The 11,179-nt window shown below is 37.0% G+C and overlaps 3 protein-coding genes across 6 annotated transcripts in view; all 3 read left to right on the forward strand.

Moving 5' to 3' along the window:
- The window catches only part of bdp1 (B double prime 1, subunit of RNA polymerase III transcription initiation factor IIIB), a gene marked incomplete at its 3' end in the record, with an annotated part of 19,708 nt that extends 18,386 nt beyond the window's left edge, over nt 1-1,322 (forward strand). Inside the window, exon 21 of the mRNA XM_015390404.1 lies at nt 1-1,322. Coding sequence (XP_015245890.1) covers nt 1-1,322 — 1,322 coding nt within the window.
- On the forward strand, nt 1,302-5,851 carry LOC107094653 (hyphally regulated cell wall protein 3-like). Of its 3 annotated transcripts, none has more exons than XM_015390407.1 (8): nt 1,302-2,134; nt 2,236-2,387; nt 2,487-2,659; nt 3,692-3,743; nt 3,859-4,012; nt 4,099-4,281; nt 4,371-4,599; nt 4,673-5,851. In XM_015390407.1, the coding sequence occupies exons 1-8, from the start codon at nt 1,326-1,328 to the stop codon at nt 4,775-4,777; spliced, it is 1,857 nt and encodes a 618-aa protein (XP_015245893.1). In that variant the 5' UTR covers nt 1,302-1,325; the 3' UTR covers nt 4,778-5,851. The 3 variants fall into 3 exon arrangements, with proteins under 3 accessions (XP_015245893.1, XP_015245895.1, XP_015245894.1); XM_015390409.1 differs by having other exon boundaries at nt 4,126-4,281; XM_015390408.1 differs by having other exon boundaries at nt 2,239-2,387.
- Nucleotides 5,852-8,724: 2,873 nt separating this feature from the next.
- LOC107094652 (rhotekin-like) overlaps nt 8,725-11,179 on the forward strand; it is a 33,927-nt gene continuing 31,472 nt past the window's right edge. For both annotated transcript variants that reach the window (XM_015390405.1, XM_015390406.1), the window contains exon 1: nt 8,725-8,816. In XM_015390405.1, the coding sequence (XP_015245891.1) occupies nt 8,799-8,816 (18 nt within the window). In that variant the 5' untranslated portion in view covers nt 8,725-8,798. The remainder of the gene's footprint in view (nt 8,817-11,179) is intronic.

Genomic DNA, 11,179 nt, shown 5'->3' on the forward strand with positions numbered 1-11,179 from the left:
AAGATAAAATGCCATCAGTCAGCCAGGTCAGAAGAAGTCGATCACAAAAGCCTAAACCAAATTTATCACAGACTTCAAGGGCCATTAAGACGAAGCCTCAGTCTCCAGCAGAAACGACAGTAAAAAGTCCTGGTTCACATCCTGAATTACCTACAAAGTCAACAGTGAAGGTTCCCCTACAAACTCCAAGCACTTCAACGTCTGAGCAACAGCTTGTAGCCACTGGCTCTGCTTTACGTTTAAATCCACCACTGACATCAGACTCAATTAATCTATTAAAGGAAATGCCATCCACAAATGAGCAGGAGAAGACAAGTTCTGAGCTAGTTAATCAGAAAGACATGGAAGCAGGATCGAATCAAAGTGCCACAGATGACCAGAACTTCACTCCAGTTACTGCTAAGAGAAACAGAAATCAAACTACTGATGACTCAGAGTCAGTCTCCAAGCTCATGGATAAAGATTCAGTTTCTCCCAGTGAAAGTAGTTGTAATGATGCAATGACATCAAATATCGTCCCAACAAATTTTGATCTTCACCCAGTCCAGGACCAGCGGGGTCAACCTGCTGTGGTTGTCAGACCGGAAGAAGAGTCGACCGTCTGCAAACATGACAGCAAAATTATTGGACAGCAGAAGAGGAATCGATTATCCAAACTCAAACCCAAGCCTAACATACCTCAGACCTCAAGATCTGCAAGGCTTAAAGCTGAAGCATCTGAAAACCAGTCAGGGCAGCATGCAGATCCTGAACACAAGGTGATAGGACTGGAACAAAACCAGACTATTTGTGAAATACTGAACAAAGATACTGATCCTGTATCAGATCCAATGTCACCGCCGACATCCGGCTCCATTGTGAGACCTCCAGAAATAAAAGAGATAGGGTCTGATGATCAGTCAGGGATGAATGCAGCAGCACCAGCTGCTAAGGAACAGGACTCTACTCTCAGTTCTGGGCTACATGAAGAACAAGAGTCAGCGTCTGTTAAGAACCTTAAAGCGGATCATAGATCTTTGATCACTAAAAGCAATCATGCACTGATTGATCGAACGGTTAAAGAACCACAATTTGGTCAAGAGTCAAACCTGAACTCTGAAGCTGCTTCAGAAACAAGCGACCATTCTGAAGCTTACATTACAGCCTCAGAAGTCATTCCAAAGGAAGATAAAGTGCCATCAGTCAGCCAGGTCAGAAGGAGTCGATCACAAAAGCCTAAACCAAATTTATCACAGACTTCAAGGGCCATTAAGACAAAGCCTCAGTCTCCAGCAGAAACAACAGTAAAAAGTCCTGGTTCACANGTCATTCCAAAGGAAGATAAAATGCCATCAGTCAGCCAGGTCAGAAGAAGTCGATCACAAAAGCCTAAACCAAATTTATCACAGACTTCAAGACCATCAAGGTCAAAGCACGAAGACAAAGCTCCGGTGCAACCTAAACTCAGGGAACAGTGGACTGCCATGGAGGAGGAGAAGTGTTTTAAGTTCACTGATGCAAACCTGACACCTCAGGATGGAGTGAGTGAAAGTATGAATGCTGCGCCAACAGTTGATTCACCTTCAACCAGTTTACAAAAGGGGAGCACTTTCAACATAGATGCTTTGGTCCAAGACCGCACTAAACCTACGAATGTGGGTAACTGGCCTGCCGGTGATCAGCAGGAGGAAAAATCAAATGCTGAAAAGTCAATAGAAAAACCACAAAGTCCAAACCCTGAAGAAGAAAGAGAAACCGAGAAAAAGACACTGACCAACGTTGGACAAGTTTCAACTTCAGTTGTCACAGAAAAAAGCACACCAACAAGAAGACAAAGGTTCTCCAAACCCAAGCCTAATCTGAAGTCGAGCTGTGGAGTTGGAAAGCTGCAATCAGACAAGCACAGTAGACCTTCTGAAGAGAAGCCCTCTGCCGTTTCACTGGAACAACAGACAGATTCTTGTAAAATGACAATGTCAGATAATGATCCAGGTGAGCCTGAATCCCTTTCATCTGGGGTTGGCGGCTTGGATATGCCGTCACTGGTCTACAGCTCAAATACCCAAACAGATGCTCCTCAGACTGCAATAACGAACATCCCTTCAACTTCTAATACCAGTGTCTCACCTCCTAAGAGAGGCTCCTCTGTCCAAGGGTAAGACATACATGTGCTGGTAAATTCATTTCCTTTGTGTTTTTTCTACTATTAGGGAATAAACCCTCTCCCTTTATTTTTGCTTGGTTCACCTTTTAAAGTAGTGATGTAACACCATCAGAGTTAACAGGCTCTTCTAAGGCATCAGGAAAAGCTGCCAGAGGGAGGCTGATTAAACCTAAACCCAACCTGAGATGCAGCAGTCGTCCCCAGCAAACCCAGGCAGTTGGAAAGACACAATCAACAGGTTCAGGTTCGATAGCCCTTCCTGTTCACTAGGCTGTCCTACATAGGTGGTTGTGGTTTTAATGGTTCAGCTAATGTGATCTAAACTTGTTTTTCTTTTCTGTAGACTCTGATAGTTCCTCACACCCCCTTAGAACCTCTGGTGATCAAAAACCTGCGTCTGAACTCTGTGCACGCAGCCAGGAGCAGGAAGAAAGACTAATTAGGAAGCAAAATAAAAAAGACACCAATTCAAATAATGCTTCTCAATGTGAGCATAAAGAAGGATCCACTAGCGAGGTAGGACAAATACACGCCTTTACTAATATTTCTCTTAAATGATTCATCCTGTACTAATATATATAATTTTCAACAGTTTTGCAAATTCCCTCTACATTTTTCCTGTAATAACTATATAAACGGTTCCTCTATAACTCAGTAATGTTGTGGCCAGTAAGTTTGCTTTTTGTGAACTCACTTTTTTAAGACACATTGTGGTTTAATGATATTTTTTCAGATAAAAAAAAAAAAAACATTAATGCCTTAATAATATTTAGAAAAAGAAGACTCTCTTATTCCCCTGTGGAACAGTCTTCAGATGATCTAGTTTCTATAATGGGATTTATAGACTGTATAAACCTGAACAGAAAGAGAGAGAAGGCGCCCTCTAATGTTTGGTAGCTGTAATTACGTTGGTTGTACTTAAACATGGAAGCATTAGAAAGGCATCTCGAAGTGTTATTTAGGTATTTTAAAGCATTTTCCCTGAATATCCTAGATTATTACTTCTTTTTTAAATGTGACTATGATTAATCAAAGTAGTAAAGATGATATCCAATTTGTTGCCAAAGCAAAAACATAAATGCCTGTTTAACATTCATATTTTACCAGAAAGAGGAATTTAGATGATCTTATTTAAAGGCAGTAAGGGAGTTCACATACCTTAATACTCATGACATATAATAAAAGATTTAATTCTTATGTGTTAGACACACAGAAAGCAGTACATGATAGTGAAGCTCAAGGGGTTATTAGTGTTTTAAAATATCATATTTATCCAACCAACTGCCTTTGGAAGTGATGTTCAATAAAACTATAGTTGAACTTCCAAGAAAAACGTTTGTGTTTGTAACTGTAGCATTTTAAATGTGGATGAAGTATAAAGGGTGTGAATGCCTTTACAAGACTCTGGAACCTCCTTTTAATAAATAGGGCGATGAAGCAATTTGTCTAGTTTGAAAAGTCAGCACTTTGATCATGGATGGAATGTGCTACACAAAAATATGCTGTTGCATTCCCTCAAATTTCTCACTTTGATTCCTTTAATCTTAGCATCAAACATCAAGCACCGAGGGGATTCAGAGAGATTCGCTCCTGTCAGCACGTAAGTCAGTCCGAGATGATCCTTCCCTCAAAAAATCTTGTTTGAAGTTTGTATTCTGTAGCTGATTTCTCTTTCCTGATCGTTTTTGTCTGAATGATGCCGCTTCTTCTCTCAGTGCTCCCAGAACAAGTGCCTTCAGATCCAGATGAACCATTTTTTATCCTTTCTCTGACTGAGATCCCAGTCTCATCAGCAGGGGGAGTGGGAATGAGTGAAGCTGAGAATCTCACTTACCTTCCTGCAACAGATACATCGGGACAGCAGTCAAGGTTAGTGATAAAACTGCCTCTCCACCTAGAAAGGTTTGGAATGTTGAGTTTTCTGTCTGAATCCTCCAACTTTCCTCTCATTGCAGCACTTCTGGGGTTCCCTCTCATTGCAGCACTTCTGGGGTTCCCTCCCTTTGCAGCACCACTGGGGCGAGTTTGGAATCCGGAGTGCACCCTGAAATTCCTGTGGAGCCGATAGCCATCAACACCATTGCAGAGCCAAGTAAAACGATCGATGATGTAGCTGACAAGAAAAGTCGACGGACAAGGTGAGAAAGAACATCTGTGTAATTTATCATGTTGTCTTATAAGGTAACTTTGACTCGTATTTAAATTGTCTTCTTTTACTTAAACACAGAAAAGCCAAAGCTTCTACCTCCAGCATTTCTGAACCAAGCGTTACTGAAAGCAGGAATCCCCCGACCAGGAAAGCAGCAAAAACTAGAAGTAGAGGGAAATCCACATCAGGAGCGTCACATATGTCCTCATCAGAGCCTAACTTGTCTGGATCAAATTATAGTATTCCCAGAAAAACAAAATCACCAACAACTGTGGGGGTTCACATCGACCTGACTTCTTCATCTACGGTAAAGAGGATACAGATTTGTTTCAGCTCCACCGTCCGTTTGATGAAAACTAACCTTTTACTCTATCCTGCAGGCTCCGACTTCACCTGAACGGGATAGCGGCTTCGTTGAAGAGGAGCCTACCAGCGTGTCGCAGTTCTTCCTAAGTGACATTTTTACAGAAGTGGAAGAGGAATAAAAGCACTTTTGTATCATGCCTGCAGTAGTTTCTTCAGGAATCTATTTACTTTTTCTATTTTTTTTTTATCTGATATATCCTTTAAACTAGAATTTTGGTTTTTAAACTGTTGCACAGATTTAAAGTTTGGTTTCTTCAAAGGGAAAATGTAAACAATGTAAATATGTCTGGAAAAATGACTGAATTCCTCTCAGCTGACTGACACTTTAACACTGGGTCTCAGATTTCATTAATCAGCTGTGAAAACAAATGTGAAGTAGGACTGATTTACCTTTTGTTTTTCCTCATGTTTATACTTTAGATTTTATACTACATCAGTGTCTGTCAGAAACTTATCTCCACAGTGAGAGGCCATTGTAATATATATTTATTTGGTAATTCTGTTTATTGTAATAGAATGTAATTCTATAAAAATGAATGAAATTCTAAGACATTTTGATAGGTTCTGTAGATGTGTTTGTATTGAGGACCTTGTACAGAATATTATATTTGATACTTCAAGCTACTTACATGTCTGCATCTTGGACTTCCTTGTGTACATAACGTCATTTGGAGTTATAGGTATGATTTAAGAAAGTAAACTTAAAAAAGGCACACATTAAAAAAGTGTTTCTGTAGATTACCGGTAAGTCATTTTTTTGTTCCTGTTGAGTGTTCTGAAATGTGGCAAAATATTTAAGACCAACAACATTGCTGCGTAGTTAGGCTTTGTTCTTATTTGATGTTCATAAGCTAGACTTTTGTGACTTCTATTTAATTTCAACAGATTTTTCTGGGATGTTAAAAGTTTTCGCAAAAAGAGATGTAATCTAAACATCCGCTAACTGCTGCATTGTTTGTCTGAACTCTTAAGGTTTTATTGATCTAGCGCAGCTCTTCTGGTGTTAACTATCGGGTTCCTAAAACGTAATGTGCGATTTTTATTTTCAGGTTGGTTAAAATATTAAAAAGGACTTTTTGCTTTCTTTTTCTTTCTTTTTAATGGGAAAATAAATATAATTTGTAATATATCAAATCTAGCTTGCAGTGATAAAGCTCTAATGCAATATTTGATATTAAATGACGACTTCCTGATGTTAGCAACTGTCACTGGTTTGTTTGGATTCATTGAGTTTGTTTTTAATTTTAATGTTTTATTTCACCATATTAAAAAAAAAAAAAAAAAGAATCTGAAAAAAAAAAGGTGATTTAGGTTTCAATTTTAGTGTTATTAACCTAGAATACATACTAGCTTGTGGTGTATCTCCCCAGCTAAGAATGGAAACATTATTTTGAGATTAATTAGTATTTAATTAAAAATAATTCAAACCAAATTTGGCAAATCGCAATGACATAAATGTCAACATCTATGATATATATATAAAAAAAAAAAAAAGTCAAACAATCCTTTTGAACCATTGCTGGATTGGAAATCTACTTTGGTATCTATATTTTGATTTATACTGAAACAATAAAATATCAAACAGCTAGATAAATTTTTGTTTTTTAAACCCAAATGACCAGAAAATCTCTAAAATATAGGTGTATTTTTGAATTAAATTAAATATTTAATGAAAGACCACATAAGGTGTTATCCCTTGTGACCTCAAAAGATTTTTAAACATCTATAGCAAAAAAAGTACATTCCCCAAAAACTAATTAGCACTTAAATATTATTTTTTGTAAATTGCTAACAAACTGGGTTTAAAAGTTAAAGTTTGCAAAAAAAGGGGCTCTTACCAACATAATGAATGAAAGCTGATTTTTTTCAGAGTATAACACCTTATATCATCTCAATGTCAGACTAAATTCAACTTAAATTAGTCTTATTCTTCAATAACATGAAACGATGTGATTGAATTTAGATCTTATGAAGTCCAATGTCATCTTGATTCTTAAACTGGAAAAATTTAGCTTATTGGTTTAAAACAGAATCCATCAAAGCTCAGTCTATTGCATTTAATTATACAGAACACCCTCCTCCGGACAAAGTATGTCGGTCAAAAAAAGAGGAAAAACCTGTTCAAAAACACCCAGAATCAGCATGCAAGGCCGCCTACCTAGACCCTCTGAGGTAAGGAACAAAAAAAAAAAACAAAGGAGCATTTTTCTATGTGTTCCATTCATTGCAAAACAAAGAGATTCCCTGTTGTTTTAAGGGAACAATGCCTCAGTGAATTCACCAGAGCCTTGTGTTAACATGCATCCTTTCATCTGGTTAGAGATAGTTGGGCAGAAAAGTTTGATAAAACTCAAGATGCTTCTAGAACATTTTTAATCTACTGTTGTTTTTTTTCGTCTTTTTTTTTCATAGCTGTAGATGCAAATAACTGCTAGCCTAAGTTCAAGCTACCCCTACTGGTCTGAATAGACATAAGTATCGATTTACCTTCAACAAAATTGCTTGCATTCTACAAGTAGCTATTAATCAATTACAAGTACAAAGGAAACTGTCATTTGTCATGTCTTCCTCAGTGCAAGCGAGGAAAGTCACTGTCAGTTCAGTCCTAACAGTCCTGTCAGTCCTGGGATTAACCTTTCAACGAGTTAATGTTTTAAGAATAACACCTCAGTCTTGTTTAGTTTAGAATGATAACTTCAGGCAGTTAAGGAATTCTGCTCATCTGGTATTTCGAAATTTCATCCCTGGTGAATGAGCTTCCAAGTCTGGGTTAATAAAAACAAACCGGTTATTTCTAGTTCTCTCCATTAATTCCCAATCAGATTCAAATCAGGATTCTGGTTGGGCAGCTCTAACATATTAATATTAATCCCTGTTGGTGTGTCTAAAAAAATGACTGGTAAACCATCTTAAACACTGATGGATACAAGTTTATAGTTATAGGTGAGTATTTTTGTTTTTATTCCAATCAAGCCTACATTCATTCTTTTACTGAAGGAGAAGGCTCCAAGATATTGCTGACTTGGATTGAAGCGTGGGAAGAAATTCAGCTTTTAAGAGGCTTTTTAAGTCCTTCTCTTGCACATACCATCTTATGTTTATTGGGCTGCAGTTGGCATCACTGAGAGCCTTAATTCAGATGATCTGGCCCAGTGAGATTAACATATATATCCAAGCTCATCAGGATCTGTTGATTAAAAACTAAATTTATCGCTTCCAACCTCAGCAGTGTTGGAGTTTTAGGAAAAACTCTGCTTGTCCTCCTAAATAAAATCTGGCAACCCTTTCGATAGAAATTATTTTTTTGCATTTGTGATAACATGAAACTGTAAAGAAATTGAAGCAAATTGTTCGCAAACTTTTTTGATTGTGTTTTTATTGTATTTAATTGTTTTCTTTATCATTTTAAAAATATCAATGTTTGGAAGTCTTTCACCCTGGTTATGATCCATCAGCTGAAAATGCTTGCCATTTCTTTCTCGGTTTAGGATTTTCTCAGGGGCTTAGGTCACCTCACTTTTTTGTTTTTTTTTCCAAAAGTGACCAGGCAGTAAAAAGCCCTGCTTGTACAGAGTAGGAGCTTTGTTACACAATACAACAATGCATTCCAGTTATGGAAGGTACCACAGATTTCTGTTAGCTTTACTAGTCACCCTTTAGATGAATCAAAGAATAAAGAAAAAAAAAAAAAAAAAAATCTGTATTTTTATGTACTAAGTTAATTAGGTTTTATTAAAATAACTATATTCATCCAACAACTTCTATTTCCCATAAGCAAATGGAAATGTTATTTCCCCTAACTTGGTTTCCTGGCTGGCTTCTATGTTGTTTTGTTAATTCATAGAATTTATCTGCATGCAGATTTTTTAAAGGCATTTATATTGATTAGCACATACTGTACCTGGACCTGCATTAATACTGCCACAGAGCTGCTTGAATGAGAGCTTGTAATGTTTGAGACTCTAATCCTTCGTTCTACAGCCTCTTGCATGGAGGCTTAAGATTGTTTTGATCTCTGTTGAGTAACTAACTGCTCTGTCTGCAGATCCAGCCTGAATGCTGGTTCAATCAGCTACAGGATTATCCTGCTCCCAGAGTGTGCAGCCCGAACAGACCTCAGAGGCACAGCTGAGAGCAGCCATGGCCAACAGGACGCAGGTAAGCAGAAGATGGAAAAAGTACCCTGATGAGTATGTTTGTTTTGTTAGACAGATAAGTCATTAACTGTTGTTTGAATTTAGCTTAATTTGTATAAAGAAAGTAAGCTTAATTGGTTTTCAAATTAGTTACAAAACAGTTATGTTTATCTACATCAAAAAAAAAAAAAAAAAACATGCTGTTTGGTGACCTACGGATTCAGATACATGTACCATTAACAATAGATTAAGAATGTATCTAAACATTACAGCATGGCTGAATTATCCAATATTGATCTGATCTCCAAATATCAACTACAGAACTTATTTATGCATGGTAGACTTCCAGCACACATATTTGGGAATCTGCTGTATTTGGGAACTATGGCAACAACAGCATCATATTGAGATCCAAGGAAACAGCTGCAATCATTATGTAAATATGAAGGTTCAGGATGCTAGACAAAACTGACAAGAGGCATTTTTTTTTTTATATTTGAACATTTTGTGTGAGAAACAATCCACTAGTGGAGCCCTTCACTCTTCAAGGCCAACAGCTTCTATTAAACATCACAGCAGCCCAACAAAGGAATGGACGTAATGAATATTACAACCATGAATAAAACAGAATGCCTGTTATTTTTTGTAGAAAAAAAAAATTGCATTAGGAAATTCTAACTACATATGAAACTTAGAATCACAGGAGCCAAGAGAACATGACATGGATGTGATTTCTTGCTCTATGAGATCTTGCATTACTTTTATTTCCCTGCAGCCTCTTGGATTTGTGTCTGGATTGTTGTCCAGAGATTCCAGTCATGTACGGATGTGAGTCCAGGGTTCTTATGTAACATGGAGGTTCAAAGCTTCTATTCAGTAATTCCTGTTGGCTGTTTCATGCTTACAAAGCTACCAACAGTTAAGTGTCAAATTACGGACATGATTCCTCTTTCTTCAGAAACCATTCATTTCCTTTAAACCGTTCCACATTTTGACACATGAGAGACAACAGCTTTATTGTACATCATTGCGTTTTATATGAGTGAAACTTTAATTACTACAAATTTTGTGAAAATCTGAAATCTGAACTTGTTAGTGCAATTATGGAAACCATTCAGGTTGCTCAGTCTGGACTAAGCTCAGTCTGTATTCATTGTACCTCCAGCATGTCTCTATCTATTTTCTCATCAACTCTGACTTGTTTATATCAGCTAAAAGGAAAGACTCCCGTAGCATGACACTGCCAACACCATGCTTTGCAGTGGGGCATGTGTGTTCACGGTTAAATGTTGTGTCACAGTGTCTCAGGATGAATTTTGAAAATGAGTCTCATTCAGCCACCCTCTCCCATGTGTTTAATGTGATCCCTGCATGGCAACATTTCTGCAATCTTTTATTTCGCCTGTCCATAAAGACTACATTTGTGGACAAAACAACTAATATTTGTCATTTCCACAAATTGTTCATCCCGTATTTAAGTGACTGGTAATTAGAGATGAAGTTATTAATTAATGAATTAATCTAAAGCTGATTGCGCTTATCCATCGACTAACAATTAATTGATTAGTGAACTTTTTTAAAAACCTGAATTTTTGTCTTTCAATAACAGGCGAAAAATATTTTTTCACAATATTCTGAATCAAAACATGGAACATCCTTATAATGTGTTGTGTGACCTGTATTAAATACAGACTGAATAAAGGAAATGCTTTCTTTAAAATAATTTTACTTAAAATATATTGTTAAGGAAAGCTCTGTGTTTACACCTTGAAGCTTTCTCACTCCGGTTCTTTTCCTGAGAAGAGAAAAGCACTTTAAATAACACTTCATAATGTATGTGTAATAAATAACAATGAGATATGTCAACAGATTTTGACATAAATTGTAATCTTACTCAGATCAGAGAAGTTGCTTGGGGTTATAGAAGGCAGCGCTTATCGAGTTGCCCTGAATGACAGTTAGAGAAGCATCTCCAGTCTACCACATCATCACATCATTACATCATACACGTTTGCAGGTGAGGACACGTCCATGGCTCCAGTCAAAATATAACACTTTGTTCTTAGATCAAGAACACCGCTCTCATACAATTCCCCAAATCTTTCCCTCATACATAATGAAGATGACTTTTTATTAACTGACTTAATAAATTTATGAAATGTCCTAATTAGATAAACTACCTGGCAAAACATCAGTTCTGACACATAACAGGAAGGTATTATTAGGGTTTAACAGACTTGTACAACATTCAATAAAAAATATTCCTAACAATATAACAAAATAGGAGCCTGGTTATTGATGTACAGGGTATGAAACTATTATTAAAAAGAAGGATATGTCACCTATAGACATGCAATCAGAGCCTCTTCATTTAAATGAAGTGGA

This window comes from Cyprinodon variegatus, unplaced genomic scaffold (assembly GCF_000732505.1).
Source record: "Cyprinodon variegatus isolate N-32 unplaced genomic scaffold, C_variegatus-1.0 Scaffold497, whole genome shotgun sequence".
NCBI lineage: Eukaryota > Metazoa > Chordata > Actinopteri > Cyprinodontiformes > Cyprinodontidae > Cyprinodon > Cyprinodon variegatus.